Below are 19,724 nucleotides of genomic sequence, written 5' to 3' on the forward strand. Positions count from 1 at the left end.
TCAATGCTTGTATGCATAATACATATGACTTAATTTTTCATTAGCTGCAGCTATACAGGGTGGTAACTATCGACCGCCCAATAATTACACACGTGATTCCTTGTAAAAAACTAATACAGAAAAGTGTTCCGTTTTTCGATCGGACGATTATTAAATGAGTTATAAGCTTTTAAAATTTTGTGGCGTGTCATTTTTCTAACGGTATATGCCAAACACCGAACCAAAGTGCATTTCTCCGCCAGCAGCGGGTTGTCACTTCTTAAAAAGTGAACTGAAATATTCAATCATATTAGAAGACAAATTCGACCTTCTTCCTTAACGATTGGCACTTTTACTCTCAATACAGTGTGATACTATAACCTTGTTGTTACGTGTAATTACATATTAGTTTATCCACTATATTGGCAAATTTATCACCAGATTTTTAAAGTGTTAGCCAAATGAGATCTACTTGAAATTTTTTTTAACCAAATCAATACTTTTTGCCAAAATGTGGTAATTTGTTCTCTTTCACTGTCAGGTCAACATTTTTTTGGAAAGGTGCATACAGTGCATTCTGTTTACTACGCGATCGGTTTTATACACAGTCATTTTAATCAGATTACATATTGATCAATGGAAAAAGACAATATTTTTTGAGTTATTTTAAAATCTCATTGAAAAACAGTCATGTGTAATAAACTTCAAAGAAGATTGCAAATATGGTAGCTTGACAAAGGTGACTTGTGAAAGCGCTAAAATAATAACGCTTCGATCAGAAACTTTCAATCAAGCTAGTCATTTTATGAATTGGCATATTCAAAATAATTAGTGGTTTCTCGGATATTTTCTTTTGATTATTCATCGAGTCACATTTTCATGCCAAAAAACTGCACCAAAACAAATGACCAATTGAAAATAATTGTGCTTGTCATTTCAGGAAAGGAGGCAATTGCCCTGGGACCCCTCTTAACAGAGACAGACTTCAGGATTTTGCCGCCCCGTTGCTCTTATATGTGTATTTGGTTTCTTAATTTTTTTCCGAAAAATCATGATCACCCCCCCCCCCTCCCTGGTTCTAAATTTTCAAAATTTGAGAATTTTTTATCAGCATGTCTTTATTGTCTGATGCTCCAAATATGGTGTTGAATAGGGCCTACTGTTTCATACGCACATTCATGACTTAAGTGAGATGCCGTAAAAATTTTAAACTGTAATTGTTAAACTTTAATCGTGACAATTTGTAACTGTGATCGATCTCATTCATTATGTTTGTTGTGTTACTCTGTTAATTGTGTTGCAGAATTTCAATCAAAAGCTGTGATGCAACATGCAAATCTTCCAGAACTTCTGAATTGTAACTGGAAAAAAAACTCATCTTAAAATTATTGGAGATCATTTATTCATTTAAGGCAGTGTTTCCCAAAGTGGGCAATATCGTCCCCTGGGGGGGGATGGAATGGTCCAAGGGGGCAATAAAACCTACTGATCCTATGGGTTTGCTTGAGTTGGGGGGGGGGCGATGAGAGGAAAAAATTTCTGATGAAGGGGGCGATGGAACAAAAAGTTTAGGAGACTATGATTTAAGGGGTGTCATGACCCCTGAAGTCAAATTTTCAAACATGACTTTAAAAAATATTTCATTCAATCGTGAAAATCGGATGCAAAAAATTTTTTGTTTACGGGTTAATTTTTTTTTCCAAAATAAAACTAAAAATTAATGAATTATAGTGTAAATGTGAACAAGAAAAAACGCTTTGAACGCGATATTCACAAATTGCAGTTTTTGAGCTCATCCGTTTAAGATTTGAAAGAAACCTATATATACTACACCAAAAAATTATGAAATTTTGCAGAAATATTTATGGCATTTTTTCTCAAACTTTGATGTTTCATCATCCGTTAGAATTTTTCGAATTTTAAAGTTTGAAAAAATGCATAAATTTTCAAAAATATGTGGAAATATTCAATAATTGTTCCAAAAAATATTTGAAAATTATGCATAATCACTGGTAAATGTGATAAATGTAGCAAAATTTATCAAACTTTATTGAAATAATCCGATATTTTATATCACTATTATCAACATATATGTGCTGTATATAGACTCTTAACACTGTTTTCAACTCTCCCACACAACCTTCAGATAACTTTTCGATAACTTAAAAAGTCTGACGAATTCCTTATTTTGAAATAAAAATGCATTGTTAATTTTTTTTTCCATTTTTTAAAATATGAATCATAAAAAAGCTTCTATTAAAGAAAGAATTTAAGCTATCTCGCATAGAAGAAAAAAAATGTTTACTAAGAATCAAGCTAAGAAGTGGGTAGCCTTGGTTCTTAACTCGATTCTTAACTAGAACAAAAACGATTCTTAGTTAAGAATGTGGTAGCAAAGTTCTCTCTCGATTCTTAACTAAAGATCAAATCCATAGTTAAGAAGCGGATTCTTATTAAGAATCAGAAGGTGGTACATCCCCGGGTTTACTTTCTCGATTGCATAGGGTTATATCATTGTGCAGTTTAAAAAAACGCCAAGTTATACATTTAGTGTACGTTTGGTGAATTTGGCCGGATTTTTAAGTGACATCATCAATTTTTGAAGCGTTGTAACTCATTAATTATGGTTCAGATCGAAAAACGGAAAACACTTTTCGATATTAGTTTTTCACAAGTAATCACGTGTGTAATTATTGGGCTGTCGATAGTTACCATCCTGCATAAACTTCTGTTATTGATTCTGGATGCAATTCTCTGATTTGGTTTTCTCTTATCTATTTATTTGAATAGATTGTGTGTGACTGGACAGATTATGAAATACGCATGAAGAAGCTTGTTTCTATAGTTGCTGATCAACTCGAAAAAAACAGGCTACCCTCTGTCCATCCTCACCATAGTATGCTGTATCCATTGTCCCATGAATTCAGAAAAGCTATTGCTGCGAGACATGCAAATTTATGCTTGGAAAAGGTACGTATTTTTTTAACCCTGAAATGCTCGCGTGTAGTCTCACGGATGTCTTCATACATCTTGATTGTGACTTTTCACTATGCAAGCACTCGTGGCAGGGGAACTCTGCTCCGAAATTAACATCTTGCACCCCATTGGTGTATTTCCATATTTTTCTATGCCAAATAGCAAATTTTGCCTTTGTATGTCTGAAATTTCGGGAAGGACGGCAAAAAATTTTGGTTCCTGTTTGCTGCGAAACGATTCTTTCTGAGAAAAGCTTGTTTTATTTCTTTGTACGCACCCCCCTGTCCTATCTTCTATAGTCATGTTACCTTGTGACCTTGACAAAATAGAAGTGTCTGTTGGAAAGTAGTTTGATTACACTGTAAAGTACAATGTTAGGAAAAAAAACTCGTGGGCTAACCATGTGTGCTTTGTAAGCACTACAGAGGTATTTTTTACATTTGAACGGAAATTTGCAATACAAAAAATATTAGATTTTATTTACTCTTCACAACTTTACCCCAAGACAGTTTTTTTTAAAGTACGACAAGCATGTTGAATCGATAATCTATCTGGTCTCTCGTTAGAAGATTTGCCGGAAGTTCAGAAAAGTTTTCGAAATTAAAGAAAAGATAGCAGATATTTTTTTTCGAATCAATTTTCAAATTTTCTCAGCAAGTTCCCGCGCTTGACGTTGTCCTCAAAAATCGGATTGGTATAACTGCTGCCCTTATTAAAACTATCTGTCCCTCATCTGGCTTTCCAGCGCGAAAACCCGATAATATTTGTGATTGTGCAGCTGAAGATGGTTTGCAATGGTCTTTCAACTTCAAAGTGCAAATGTGATTCAGTTTCCGTTTTCTAAAAAAGAAAAAATTCACCATTGCAAGCAGCAGAAATTACTATAGTCGATCGTCGTTGCGCCAAATCTGTTTCGTGAAAAAAAAAATTTCATTCCGCAAGTAAAAGAGCAAGTCTGCCGTATTACGAATGCTAATTAGCAAGTTTGCCAAATAACGAGTGTTGATTCGCCAAATATGTTGATTCTTCTGAAATTCTCTCTCATTTTGCAACAATTTTTGTCAGAGTATAAAAAAAATTAAAAACTTTAGAAAATTTTTAGCCCATTTGAACTGCTGCTGTTACAGACAGCAAATAGTGCCCCCAGTAAACAAAACTCTTAAATAGACTGGTGTGAAAAATTTTATGACAGCCACTCTTTCAAACAAGATGTCAAAAGCCTGAAACACCAAAAACAAGCTGATTAGAAGATGTTTGATAATAAAACTGCACAGGCCCGTCATTTGCAGGGGAGCTCTTCTGCTCTCCCCCCCCCCTTTCAGAAAAAGTCAAAATGATAGTCCTGCACAGTCAAGAAAAGGGGTGGGGGGTTAACAAAAATATTCTTGTAAGTTGATTTCTCTGCTTCAATTTATAAATATCTGCTCAAAAACTGCTCCAAATCCTATAATTTGCTGCTCCGAAATGGACTTCAGGACAGGTTTGGGAAGTGATGGGGGTTAATCCTTTGCATTTTAAGATTTTGATTAAGAAAAATTTCTTTAGATAATTTTTTTTTATCGTTATTGGGTGTACCATAAGGGGTCATTCAAGTATTACATAAGCAGAAGCAGATTTTTAGCCATTTTTGACCCCCCCCCCCTTCCTAGCAAAATTTCGTCAGCAGCTTAGAATATTTCATATCTTCAAAAAGAGGTGGTTGATGATGTATGCAACCTTCAAACCCCCCTCCCCATCAAAAGTCAGCAAATCTGAGAGCCTCCCTTCCCCTCCCGATGCTGACGTAATACTTGAATGACCCCTAATAGACTATAAACAAGTAGTTGCAATTTAATTGTGTGATTGTCATTTCCTTCTGCCATAAGTAGTTGACATTCCAGTAGTAATGGACATACCAGTATCCAAGATTGCATGTTTAAATGAATGCTTGCAATAAATTAGACTTATGAGGGGTTATCGAGGCGGTTCTAAGAATATTTTCTAAAATGCCATGGAGTTGAAAAGTGGTATTTTTTATCTATTACTTTGAAATGCTGAGATATGAGAAGAACCCCAACATGCATATGTCAAGAGTTGTCTTGATGATTTCCAAATTTAAATTGTTAATCGTTGCATTTTTTGCAACACACTTTTCAATAATAGATTCAAGTACTTCATAAAGCTATGTATCAGCATTCAAAAGAACTCAAGGGTCATCTTCGGATTGGCTATGTCAGCTCTGATTTTGGAAATCATCCCACATCGCATTTGATGCAAAGTGTGCCTGGAATGCACAATAGAGACAGAGTGGAGGTGAGAAAAGTTTTTTAAAATCAATTTTGTTGTTTGTAAGTGCCCATCTTTGAAATTTTTATTCAAAAGATATACAGGATGCATAGGGAAAAGGGCATATTGGGGGCATTTTTCTGGTGAATTCTTGATCCTATAGGCATGCTTCCAATTAGAAAAAGTATCCAAATAACATTAGTACTCAGATGTCATTCATGTTACAAGGGGTTGTGTGGTTATAATTATTAAATTTAAATTAAAATTATTAAAATAAAAATGAACTTTTTATACAAACTGTGCTCAAAAACCGAATTAGAAAGTTGTTGCCCGGTTTCTTCTGATACTAACAAAAAATATTCCATGTTTCTAAGTGAGATATTTGAAAAAAAGAGGGAAAAACCAGATTAAATGTGGGTAATTTTCCTTTTTTGGAATTCGAATATCTTACTGGGAAACATAATTTTTTTGTCACATCAGGAGAAACATGGTGTTTGTATAAAGGTTAACATTTTTATTTTGATAATTTTGATCTAAATTTGATAATTTCAATAACTAATACAACCACTTGCAATATGAATGACATATCTGAGTACTACATGTTATTTGGATGCTTTTTCTAATTGGAGATATGCCTCTAGGATCAATGGTTTGCCAATAAAATGTCATGTGCACTGTTACCTTTGTACCTCTATAAAAGTAAGGATAATCTGATAACTTATTGTGATTACAAGAAGTGGCTTATTTGTCACTTATTTCATTTTCTTCATACTGAAGTATCAAACTGAGGGGTTGGGAAGGCTTAACAAAATTATTTGTTAAGCCTCGTTAATTTTACTTTATTGTAAGAGGATAAACTGATCAAATTAACAGACTCTTAATGGTCGGGTCGTGCGCTGATCCAACCCGTCCAGTAATCCAGCATTTTTTAGACAGGTTTTTTTCAAGCATAGAGGAGGAAAACATGTCACTTTATGTCTGTGCAGTTTATATTAGTTAAAAAGATTTTTTCAATTGACTTCCAGTAATCTGGCGATTTTGGTAATCCTGCACATCCTGGTCTGATATGTGCCAGATTAGCGAGAGTCTACTGTATTTAATATCACAACATATTATTTTTTTATTTTGTATCATAATCTCCATAAACATTGAACCATAAACAGGGGTTTTAATCTAGAGGTCAATATCAACAGAACTGCAGGCCTTTGCTATGAAACAGTTGAACTTAGTTACTATAGTGGTTAGTAGAGTTTATACAGTAAAATATTAAATTTTGGGCCATTCTTATTTCATGAAAAATTGCTTGAATATTTTGAAAATTAATTCACTGAAAATTTTATATTCTTAAAGTGTTGGCATATACTTCGATAGCCAGTATTGAATGGGGAATAATTCATTGAGCTGTTTGTAGCCATATATTCCATTATTACTTTATATTTCACTTTTATAATATAGTAATACAAATAAATTTTCAATAGATTTTCTGTTATGCTCTCAGTCCTGATGATGGAACAACATTCCGATCGAAAATAGCTGCAGAGGCACATCATTTCGTTGATTTGTCCCAGGTACATGTTTTACTTTTTCAATCATTCCTTTCATAGGGAGAAAAGTACACTAAAGAGCCAAAAAAACTGGTTCACCTGCCTAATATCGTGTAGGGCCCCGGGAGCCCGCAGAAGTGCCGCAACACGATGTGGCATGGACTCGACTAATGTCTGAAGTAGTGCTGGAAGTAATTGACACCATGAATCCTGCAGGGCTGTCCATAAATCCGTAGGATAAGAGGGGGTGGAGATATCTTCTGAACAGCATGTTGCAAGGTATTACAGATATGTTCAATAATGTTCATGTCTGGAGATTTAGTTGGCCAGCGGAAGTGTCTAAAGTCAGAAGAGTGTTCCTGGAGCCACTTTGTAGCCATTCTGGATGTGTGGGGTGTCGCATTGCCCTGCTGAAATTGCCCAAGTCCGTCGGAATGCACAATGGACATGAATGGGTGCAGGTGATCAGTCCTCAACAGTCCAATGTCTGTGTTATCGGGCCCAGGGGAGGCGTAAAGCTTTGTGTCGTGCAGTCATCAAGGGTACACGAGTGAGCCTTTGGCTCCGAAAGCCCATATCGATAATGTTTCGTTGAATGGTTCGCACGCTGACACTTGTTGATGGCCCAGCATTGAAATCTGCAGCAATTTGCGGAAGGGTTGCACATTTAATGATTCTCGTCAGTTGATGTTGGTCCCATTCTTGCATGATCTTTTACCGGCTGCAGCGATGTCATAGATTTAATTTTACGTGAAAAATCCAAATTTCATCGCTACCTCGGAGATGCTATGTCCCATCTCTCGTGCGCCGACTATAACACCACTTTCAAACTCACTTAAATCTCGATAACCTGCCATTGTAGCAGCAGTAACCGATCTAACAACTATGTCAGATACTTGTTGTGTTATATAGGCGTTGCCGACCGCAGCGCCGTACTCTGATTGGTTCCATATATCTTTATTTGCATACACATGCCTGTACCAGTTTTTTTGGCTCTTCAGTTTATTATATAGAGTATAAAAAAATTAAATGGTAAATGACATGTCAAAATATGAAGTTAAAAATTGTCTATGGCTCGGCCACTTAACTTCAATTAAAAATTTCTATCTAAACTTTAAAAAAGTAACTTTTTCAAGAAACGGGACATTATCTCCAAGACATTGTTAGAATATCTTGAAGCAATAGCGAAAAATCAAGAGCTGGAAAAAAAATCTGTAGATAAGCAGGAAATGAAAGAAATAATTTGCATACCTGCTGATGACCAAGATGAAATAAAAACCTGTTTAGACTATTTTATTCAGTATATCACATACAGTAAAACCTCAATAAGTCGTCACCTCAAGTTATTGAAAAATTATGATGGCTTTAGCGGAGTTCCGCCAGTTTTAATGTACAATGTTGTGAAAATCGTATAAATTTAAAGTAATATGACATTTATTAAAGTATGAATCAAAATAACAATATTAATAAAATTCACAGATTGCGCAAGAAAAAATAATAGCAATTTTTTATCTTTATCTCTTTTATTACTTAAATTATTGTGGTAAAATGTACTGCACACTTTGATTTATATACTAGCAATTTTTAATTTAGACTAACAGAGCAACTGTTGGAATAGGTAGCTTTTCTTCATAATAGAAACTCTATTGCACATTAATTTTACATATACATCAAATTTAATTTTAGTGTTTGAATTCTTCATCAGTAGTTCATCATGCAACTACAAAGTAATCTCAAACACTTTTGACTTGGTGGAGGGGCCCTGGGTAGGGAAAAGTAAACAGAAGACCTCAACTTGGGAAAGAATGTCTACTTTTTTCAACAAAAATATTTTGTTTAAATTTGAAGCCCTAAATTAGTAGAGCCCATGCTTTCTATGATTATTTATTATGATTATTCCTGTTGCACTTTGACTTGAAACAAAAATGGCAAATGAACTTCTCCAGTGTAACTTTCGTTACTTAAACTGTTCTGTTTGGGTATGTAGGATTTTAAGGTGACTTTTAAGCTTATGACAATGCTGTTAACAAGCTCTTTTTTTGATGGGAGCCATAAAAATAGTCTGTTCCTCTTTCTCAAACTTTTTCATAGTGATGAGTAAACAAGAGTTTAATAACATTGTGGTCTATGAGAACTGGAAGGGTCTGACGAAAAATGACGACTTAACGAGGTTTTACTGTATTTGATAAGTTTCAATCTTTTATAACTTTCACATCAACTGCTTCGTTTCAGAGATAGCAAGTGCTGTACTAATGTCCATTGCTAACATGGCTAAAATTCTTTTCATACAAATAAAAATTTCTTAAGTATCCTGCTCACCTAATCATGTCAGTCGAGCACAGTTACGACGTTTTTATAGAAACCTCAATTAAAAAACGTTATAAGCGGGAAATAACTATAATATATAGGTGGTCAACCTGTGTGGAAGTCGTGCTACAATCAAGATCATTTTCAGTTTCTGGCATTAGTTGAATTATTGCAATGTAGATTATGTATGTACAGCATCGGCAGAAGTTCATTTTACCTACATCATGTTGGGCATAGACACCAGAGCCTGAGGACTCGGAATGCCTGCCCTCCCAGCAGGGCCATCTTAAGAGTAGCATGGGCCCCTGGGCCAAGTAGTGTTTCGGAGGCCCTACCTGGTAAATCCCAGAAATTTTAAACCGGATCTCATTTTTGTGAGGCCCCTCTTCTCTTGAGGCCCCCGGGCCATGCCCATGCATTAAGACGGCACTGCCTCCCAGTGAACTTCGTAAGAGGGCTTGGCAACCCCCATCCGTCAAGAATTCCTGGATATGGTCATTCTCAAAAAATGTATAAACTGTTTCTGAGACTTCATAATTTCTTTTAGAAAATTTCAGCGTATTCTAGTAGTTACTAATTTTTTTCTTGTTTATTTAATTCTGTCATATGACATTTCTCAATCTGTTTCAAATATTATCTAATTTTTTTTTTTAAATCATTGTTTGTAGCATAACCCCCCAAAGCAGAATGTGCCAAAATCTGTGACGTACGTCGCAGAACAATTAGCACTGCTGCAGAACAATTTGGAAGAATTTTTAGAAAAAGCGCAAAAAACACTATTACATATATGGGGATTTTTACCGCAGAACATTTCCAAGGGCTAGTCGCAGAACAGTGCTAAACATTCTGCTTTGGGGGCATAACCTCAAAATCTGGCTGCCCCAGCTTAAAAAAAATTACAGTCTTGGTGCAAATTCTCTGGATATTGTTTTCCAAAAAACTTGGAATCATATTTTATATGTGTGTCATAGGTGAATGAAACAGATAAAATTATAAAAATATATATAACACTTTTGAGCTCATTGAAAAAGCTTACTTTTAATGCTTGTGTGATCAACATATTTGGATTTGACTTTTAAAAGACGACTTAAGATTCATGTTATGTCTTTAGTACCAGATTTTTCACTGTCGGTTGTCCACTCTGTTACGTCATTATCATAAATAATTTGATTTTTTTTTCTCATCTCTATCAACATCCAGTGATAGTGTACAGAGATATGCTTCAAAATATAAAAGTTTTCATCAATCACATTTAAATTTATTATCAAAAAATAATTTAGACTAATTTGTCCACTCCTTACATCTTCCAAAAACTCAAGCAATGCAACAGAATTAAAACTGATTTAAAGTAAAGTTTTCTTACATAACCTTTACCTTTTACCAGCGGAATTGAGATTTGAATTGATTTTCTAATTATTTTTTTATTTCCTGTACTGAACCTTTAATTTGGAGATATCAACCATAAAATTAATGAAAAAAAAATTCTTGTATGTTTTCTGGACCGTGTTCATAGAAACATTGAAATCAAAACAAAAAAAAATTAAATATTATTCTCCTTAAAAATATGATTTAAAAAAAATTAAATGTATGGCGTAAGTTCTGAAATAAATGAAATTTTTGTTTTGTAAATTAAGTTTAGAATCTCATGCATTCAGGGGAAGAAGATCAAGTGTTTTTATGCAAGAAAAATATTTTTTTGCAATTAATAAAACTGATGATCCTGATTGGGAACATTGGCCATTAAAACTTAAGAGGTTTTGAAGTTTTAAGATTTTTTTTATATTTTAATTTAAACCCTCTACCACATTCTCCATGTTTTTTTTCAGTTAAATACGAAAGTTAAATAGTACAAATCATCAAAATCTCTGACGGGGGCACAGATCTAAGGCTCTAACTTAATATATATATATATATATGGCTAAGCAAGCCCAGTATATACTTTGACCAGATTTTAAACATTTTACGAGACCAACATTTAAACTACGGGGGGGGGGGAGGCATGTGTTTTTTAAATTTCCTTGTGGGGTGAACATTATTCAAAGGTTATAAAGGAGTCTCTGAGTCATCTATCACATTTTGTACATAATTTTTGAGGAAATAAGTGTATTTGCGTAGCCTATTTAGATTGAAATATCTTTCTCTCGGTTAAACATTTCTGCCCACTCTGTTACGGGAAGTATTTTTGCAGTTCACAGGCAAAAAAAAAGTTAAGAAAATTTCAAACTAAATGTTAAATTATAAATTACCAACCCATCGTCTGTGAGGAATAAGTTTTAATTTTGAGTAGCTAAATATACAAAAAAATAAACTTTTCTATGTGCTATGTTAAAAAAATCATGAAAAACCATCAAAACAACCGAAAATAAGTCTATTTTTTAAAAACACTTTTTTTTTTTTTTCAGCATATGTGTAAGAAATAAGCTAATTTCATTATTTTTAGAGATAAAAACAGAAATAATATATTTTTTACAGCGATATTTGTTTGCATAACAGAAAATAGACAAAATCCATGACTTTCCGTCATAAAACCCAAAAAATAAAAGTGAAAAATATTTATGAAATTTTATACTTCGAGTCATTGGCTATAATTTGAGATTAATTTTATTTTGGAAATTCAACTTTGAATTTTTCATTTCAAAAATGTGGAATGTACACATTTTTGTAGGAATGACTCATATATAATGTCTCTCCTCTGCAGATGATACTAATCTCGTACACATAGGACGTCCAACAACTATGCCCAAAGATGAAAAACCAAACAAATGCATTCAATAGAAAGTCATCACATAATTTTGTTTTAAATGTGCCTTCCATACTGAATATAGGTTTGGCAGCCTACAACACCACCCTATTCATAAGAAACGGATTTAAAGCAAGTTAAGTTTGGAAAATTTCTCTCATTGAAAAATGAAATGGAATTTCCTTAACTTTTGGAAAGCATTTGGGCCATTCCTGATACTGTGGTGTACCACGGGTTTGCCACATCTGGTCTATAAAAATTATAAGGTATGGTCTTTCACCGACCATAGTTTTTTTATATAAACAAGAAATAAATCTTACATTTTTGATTGATATAAAATGCAACTTTGAACCTAGGTTTTCCTTTATCAAAAAATCCATCATAAATGATTAATTTTTTTCCTCTTGCCAAAGTTAGGCTGTAACCATGAAGTTTCTGTAAAATTTGCATGACATCATGACATGCACATTTTCTTGCCTAAAATATCAGTTTCCAGTCCTTTGCACCACAGCACTACAAATTTAATTTTTATTTTTCCTTTTAAACTTGGAACTTTTCTTTTTAACTTGCTCTGAAACATTTTTGCTCGAACTGTACTGAGCAAAAACGAACTATGCTGCTTCATTTTCCGAAATTCCAAAGGTTATGCGAGCATCGTAATGGCGGTTCTGTGAGCAATTAAATTCAGGAACGTAGTCAAGAAATCCACCTTTTTTTTTTTAAATATTTGAAAAGCCGCTTTCAAATGCTACTTGATGCTGGCATCTGAAATCTGTCAAGTTTGTTTTGTGTCAGTCATTCTTTTGCAGCTTGATTTTGTGTCAATAGATTCAGAAGTGGATTAATCCATTGTTTAATTCTTTTGTTATACATTATCTAACACCACTATGAGAATAATCACTTTTTCAAATCTATCTAGTGTAGAAAATTTGAATAAGACTGCAAAGAAAAAAATTAGTTCTTTCTGAGAACTTTTCCTAGTTAACTGTTAGTCTCCTTATTCAGAGACACAAATTTGATCACCCTGGTGTATGTGAACAGTGGTAAGGGCAGTTTATGCTCCACACACTATTGTTGAACAAAGTGAGAGAGCAGGAAAAAAAATGCTGAAATTGTCTAATAAAAAAATAGCGTGCTTTTCAGTTAATTTTTTTTATGCAGAAAAAATAACTGGCGTTTAGCCATAGCAGAAAAGCCCCATCTGTAGTTTTCACATAATGGATAATAATTACCATACTAATAAGCACCATTTTCCTTTTTTTTACCTGTGAAAAAAATGAAAAAACATGCTGATTTCAAGGAAGGAAAAAGCCTGATGTAATTCTTTGCAAATATTATAAGCAGTAATTGCATAAAATTTAAACATTAATATTATCAATATAGAAAGAAAGTCAAATTTATGAAAATTAGTGGGAATGCTATAAGCGGGGTCAGTTGTAGTGACTTTATGAATTGGGCAAAATCGCCAACAGTGGTTGAGGAACATTGATTTAAGAAGTTAAAAATCAAATCTGGTTTTTTTCTCTACATATTGACAGATTTTGCTGTTTATTACATGTGTGTGTGTCTTATGCAATTCAACTTTTATTTAAGGTTCCATGTAATGGAAAAGCTGCAGATCGTATTTTCACAGATGGGATACATATTTTGGTCAACATGAATGGTTATACCAAAGGTGCAAGGAACGAAATATTTGCACTCCGTCCAGCACCAATTCAGGTTATTAGACTTGGTATTTTTACTCCAATTTTATTATGGTAAAATGTTTTAAACAGCTTAAATTGAAGTGTACAAAGATAAAATAATATATTTTGTTTCAGGTGATGTGGTTAGGATACCCTGGTACCAGTGGAGCACCCTTTATGGACTACATTATATCTGACCGTGTTACTTCTCCTGTAACTTTGGCCCACCAATATTCTGAGAAATTGGCATATATGCCAGACACTTTCTTTGTTGGAGATCATAAACAGATGTTTCCTCATCTTATTGAACGAGCAATACTTGATGCCAAAGACAGCTTGGGTCGAAAAAGTGAAGTTCCTGATAATGTGAGCATTGTCAATGCCACTGATTTGTCTCCCATAATTGAGAAGGCTGAAGTGAAAGTAAGGATTTTTGTTTTTAAGCATGAGAAAAAAATATTGCATGCATTATGTAGCTACCAAGTTTTCCTGATTTTCACGGGGGGGGGGGGGGGGTCGAACTCCAAAATTTCTGCTCCATCTACCAGACTCAGAAAACGTATTTGAAAAAATTTTCCAGAAGAATAATACTCTGAAAAAAAATCTCTCTTTTCCAAGATGACGCCACATGCAAAGTAAGTTGTAGCCATTGCACTGCATCATATCACATAGAAATGTTGCAGTTTGGCAAGGAAAGGACCAAATTTGCCAAATAGCCAGCTTCAGTTTAATCAAATCAGCTGACCTTCTATTTAAGAAGTCTCGCCACAGAGAGCAATAGGCATTCAACGGTACAATTATTCAATCATTACACTTCACTCATACATTGTTAGAAAATTCGATGCGAGATGGCAGTACTACACATCCCCAAAGCAGAATGTTTTGCATTGTTCTGCAATGAGCCCTCGACTGACTGGAAATGTTCTGCCATTCCCATAATTGTGTCTTCTACATTTTTCCTAAAATTCTTCCCGATTGTTCTACAATAGCACTGATTGTTCTGCGGCGTACGTCACAGAATTCGGCATATTCTGCTTTGGGGCTACACATAAGCATTACACTGAAACAAACTTCATGCGTATTCCAACACGTTAGAAGTTTCGCAGAGGAGTATGAATGAGGTGTATGTGTGGTTTAGTAGTCAAATGAACAAGATGTACTGACCTGCATGACTGCATCCCATTTAGTCTTTTCTGTCCTGTTTTTGGGCCCTGTGACATTTTTTTTTTACATTGATTGTGATACGAGTGTTGTAATAATAGATAATTAATCTACTGTTGTGCAATAACTGGCAATGGCCAACACTGTCACATTTTTCAAATGAAAAAAAAAATCTTTATTTTCATTATGTCCCTTTTTTATGTTTGTGTACAGTTTTGTACAGAATTTAGATTCACTAATTAGGGGGATTTTCGAGTGATAGTAACTCATGGGAGATTTCTTATAATTGTGGGAAAAATTGGCCAAAATCTGTCCTTGTGGGTAATTTAAATTTCAGACTGCCACAGAGGGAGGCACTGCCCTTGAGTTTTCTACCTAATTTCATAATAAAATTTCTTATTCAATTCTTTTTTTTTCTCCCCAAATATTTTAGGTAATTCAAAGTTGGAGGAGGGGGAGGGGGAATCATGATTTTTTTAGTATGCTCAAATGTAGACAAATCCACAAGCATTCATTACTCATTGAATTTGACCCTGTATTTTATATGTTATAAGGCTTACTTAATGTATCCACAGCTAACATCTGAATCTTCAAGCCCAAGTACTTGCCAACATTAATACGAGTCGCAATGTGTTTTGGCACAGGGGAAGGGGGTGCACTTTCAAAATATATACATGCACATAACGATTGTCACGGGATAAAAGCTTCATAAACTTGTGTGCTTAAATAACAAATTTTAACTCCTGGTTTCTCGGCTGAAAAAATACAGATCTGTTCCAACTCAGTTGGAATCTCAGTCAGTGTGGTCATGTTATTTATATTAAGTATTCATGGGGGGGTCGCTTACCTGAGATTGTAGTACTGCTGTTATATTTACTACAGTAAAAACAGAATGCCCTTGTCAACCCTTGTGAAAAAATTCTGTTCAGAACAGGGTTGGCAAGGTTTTGGATAGTACGGTCCAAAACCCTCCTGTCCAAAACTGTCCAAAACCTCCTATTTATAACTATAAGTGAAAAACTTTATAGAAGTTACCTCTTTATCAAATTACAATCAATTAAACTTTATATTATATAAATTATATTATATTATTAATTACATTAAATATAATAAAATTTTGAAATTCAAAACAGTATATGCAAAGGGTTGGAGAGAGAAACGAAGAGTGTAAATTATTTTTCATTTTATGAATTTTTTGTCACTTTCTGAATGTTTTTTTTTTATTTGAAAACAATACAGGGTGTTTCAAAAAGTTAGACCAAAATTAAAGAGGTAGTGGAATACCCATTTCAGTACAAGAATTTTAATCAAGAGATATGATTTTTTGCTGTGAGGTCAGAAATTAAACTGGCTAGAGGTGTGCAACAAGCAACCATTTGCAGGGCTCCCACTCGTCCTACTTTTCAGTAAAATGTCCTACTTGCTCGGTTTCGTCCTACTTTTTACCACAAATCCTATCAATAAAATTTATGTAATTGATTTTATTTGAGCAGGGAATCCTTGATATATTGCCAAATATTACAAATATCTCAATTGTAATCGCTTTAAAGGTTATTTGGGGACGGGGTGTATGTGGACCATTTGATTTATTAGTTGTTCATTTGCTTAGTTTGAGGGTTCAATAAATATAGTAGTCATTAAAAACTTCTGCTGGTTGAAAAAAAAATAATTTTGTATTTATTACTCTTCATGGTCTTGGACAGTAACTAGCATTCATCATTCAAAATTATGGTGCAAATAGGTGAAACAGCAGTTTGCATTGCAAAGCAGTTGGATGGATACATAGGCCTATTCTAAGTTTGGTGATTCTGATGCTACCCAATAGCATTCAGTTGTCTTCTGTATTTTTAAGGCATGAATAGGCATAAACAATGTTTACCAGAGTTGACAAGATTTTGGATAGTACGGTAAAATATAAAATCGTACTGTCCAAAACTCTCCTGTCCAAAACTGTCCTAATCTGTCCAAAATCTCATATTTATAACTAAGTGAAAAACTTTGCAATTTGATGAAGAAGTAACTTCTATAATCAAATAATAAACTTTATATTATATAAATTATATTATAATATTGAAATTACATTAAATATAAAATTTTAATTCAGAACAGTATGTGCAAAGGGTTATATGACTATCAGGTTATCAAACAATTGAAACTGAACTGTCTTGAGGTTAGATATTATATTTATGAAAACATGAAAGATACAAGAATGGGATAAAAAGTTGTTGCATGGAAATCAGAAAAAAACAATAGATATGACTACAGAATGAAATTAAAGTTACGTAATAATCGAGCACTAATAATCAAGCGCAGCTGCACCTTTTAACATTCGATATAACACATAACTAATTTAGCTGCCCTATCTGTGCTAAAATGATTTCTAAGATAATAAAATTTGAAAATATTCTTTCAATTGATGCATAACTTGGGCGACATGAAAATAAAAAAAACAATGTGTTAAAGACAGTCTTTTGATAAGCCATCTTCCAGTGTTTTTCGTATTGAATGTTAGAATTGTAATTGTATGAATTGTACAATTGTATTGTATTGATAGTATTGAATGATAGAATTGTAAATATAGCTTGAATTTATTCGGTAAAATATTAGCTCCTAGCCTCATAACCGCAGCAATTTAAATTTAACAAAAACTTTGGGTCTTGAAGTCTTTTATCATCATATAGGCGTAATCAGTGTTTGTGAAATTGTGTTTTGTTAGTCATGAGTAGGTGCTACATAGTGGCCACATTTTCTTCAGATATATTTTCCTTTATTTATAATTAGTTTTTAAAAATTGAGAATGTAAAATAGAAAAATCTATTTAAAATTAAAAAAAAAAGTTTGAAAAGTCAAAACAGAACAATTTGCATCAAATAAACACTACACCATTCCTGTATCATTATATTGCTATCTAATAAAAACTAATATATTTTTTAAAGAAAAGTGTTTGGGGAGATTCGGCAGGGTTTTGGACAATCACTGTACTAAATACAGTACTTGTTTCATAATCATACATGAAAAATAAGATGTGGAGTAGAAATAACATTTATGACAAACTGAAAACAGTGTTTATATTTAAACAGTTATGTACGTGATATTAATTTACTATCAGATTTCCAACTTAAAACCATCAATTTGGTGAAAGTTTACTTAGGGAAAAAAAACAAATGACACCTTTTTGAAATATTTTTGATTTAGTTTTATTTTCTGCTAGTATTTTTTGTAATATGTTAGTATCATGAAAAAAAAAAAAAAATCCAAAAGGTTTCCACATAACATTTTGAAACTTGGAGGTTTTAGACAGTTTCAGACACTTTTGGACAGTTTATCCCGCGTGTCCTGTCCAAAACCAGTTTCGGATATCCAAAACCCCAACCCTGGTTCAGAAGGTGTTAATGTGTCAAAACGAGTAGCCGGAATTACACTATAAGTTTATAATTTTTTTTGAAAAACTTGACGAATGTAACCAATAAGCCTTTTGGTTAGATTTGTCTATGTAAGTTTTATAGTGTAATCCAGGTCGTAGGATGTGTGATATTTCTCTTGTTATTTTCATTTGTATCAGGCAAGAAGATTCCAATTTTTTTCATGCACCTGTAATTGTTTTATCCTTCTATATTCTTTATTTCTTTTGTCCCATTTTAAGAAAATACGAGAAGTTGCAGTGAAGACAACAATGGCATCTGAGAAAGACGCTGAAATTGAAAAAGTAGAAGTGGTGAAGACTGTCATTGAGTTACCAACTATGCCTGTTCAAAATATGATTAGTTCTGGTCAAGTTCAAACATCTGTTAATGGTGTTGTTGTGCAGAATGGCTTAGCCACCAATCAGGTATGTGAAGAAGAAACAGCTTATTGCAAAACTGAAATTTTTAAATTCACTCAAAACCACTTTGCAATGCTGTAAATGCATCACATTCACAAAATTGTTGGTTGTCTAATTGGGCAAGTTTGAAAACCATAAATAATCAGCACAATGTGGTTCATATTTAGTGATTCCTTGTCATATATAATTTTCTAAGTCTACTTCATTTAGTAAGCATTTGAATTAAATTTATTTATTCTTAGCTGTCAGATTTATTTATTTTTCTGCCCTTCAGATTAACAACAAAGCTGCTACTGGTGAAGAGGCCCCTAAAAGTATTCTTGTGACTTCTAGACAACAATATGGGCTACCTGAAGATGCTATTGTGTATTGCAATTTTAATCAGTTGTACAAAATAGATCCGGTTACTTTACAGATGTGGGTAAACGTGAGTATAGTTGATATTGCTATGTGATACACTGTTACCCTTACAAGTAAAGAACGGCATTTTCTTAGTTTACGTTTTTTAACGAAGTTGTTTAATATGAGTGACAAAAACATGTTCATTTATCAGGCATGCCTATATGTTGAAATTATACATCAGTATAGGTCCATAATTTTATTTAAGTTTTTCCGTAACCACTGTAAAAACTAGTGAAGATAATATTCTGTGAAAATAAATTAATGTTTAAAAATAAGTATTAGTTTTGAAACATTTTCATTTTTATGCAGATTTTGAAGCGGGTGCCAAACAGTGTTCTATGGCTTCTCAGATTCCCAGCTGTCGGTGAACCAAACATTTTATCCTCTGCTACTCAAATGGGGCTTGCACAAAATCGTATTATATTCTCAAATGTTGCAGCCAAAGAAGAGCATGTAAGACGTGGACAATTGGCTGATCTGTGTCTAGACACACCGCTGTGCAATGGACATACAACTGGTATGGATGTGCTATGGGCTGGCACCCCTATGGTTACTCTAGCTGGGGAAACCCTGGCATCTAGAGTTGCTTCATCGCAGCTGACCTGTCTTGGTGTTCCGGAACTTATAGCGCACACCCAACAAGAATATGAAGACATAGCAGTCAGATTAGGAACAGACAAAGAGTAGTAGGTGTTACTTTATTTTTCCAAACCAAAAATTTTTTATACACTTGTGTTCTTTCACTTGTTGAAAGAAATCGACATTGTGCTGAAGTTTTTTTTTTTTTCTTTTACTAGATAAATATTTTTAAGGAATCCTTAAGTCAGCTCATGAGAAAATGA

General features: G+C 33.6%; 1 protein-coding gene across 1 annotated transcript in view; it reads left to right on the forward strand.

The window, feature by feature from the left end:
* The window catches only part of sxc (O-linked N-acetylglucosamine (GlcNAc) transferase sxc), a 118,536-nt gene that overhangs the window by 92,504 nt on the left and 6,308 nt on the right, over positions 1-19,724 (forward strand). Inside the window, exons 13-20 of the mRNA XM_089252845.1 lie at positions 2,770-2,949; positions 5,098-5,247; positions 6,699-6,788; positions 13,405-13,530; positions 13,632-13,919; positions 18,301-18,486; positions 18,755-18,907; positions 19,192-19,568. Of these exons, the coding sequence (XP_089108971.1) occupies positions 2,770-2,949; positions 5,098-5,247; positions 6,699-6,788; positions 13,405-13,530; positions 13,632-13,919; positions 18,301-18,486; positions 18,755-18,907; positions 19,192-19,568 (1,550 nt within the window). The remainder of the gene's footprint in view (positions 1-2,769; positions 2,950-5,097; positions 5,248-6,698; positions 6,789-13,404; positions 13,531-13,631; positions 13,920-18,300; positions 18,487-18,754; positions 18,908-19,191; positions 19,569-19,724) is intronic.

This window comes from Pholcus phalangioides, unplaced genomic scaffold (assembly GCF_987345545.1).
Source record: "Pholcus phalangioides strain wild (caught in Gottingen) unplaced genomic scaffold, Ppha-v1.0 ptg000031l_1, whole genome shotgun sequence".
Lineage (NCBI taxonomy): Eukaryota > Metazoa > Arthropoda > Arachnida > Araneae > Pholcidae > Pholcus > Pholcus phalangioides.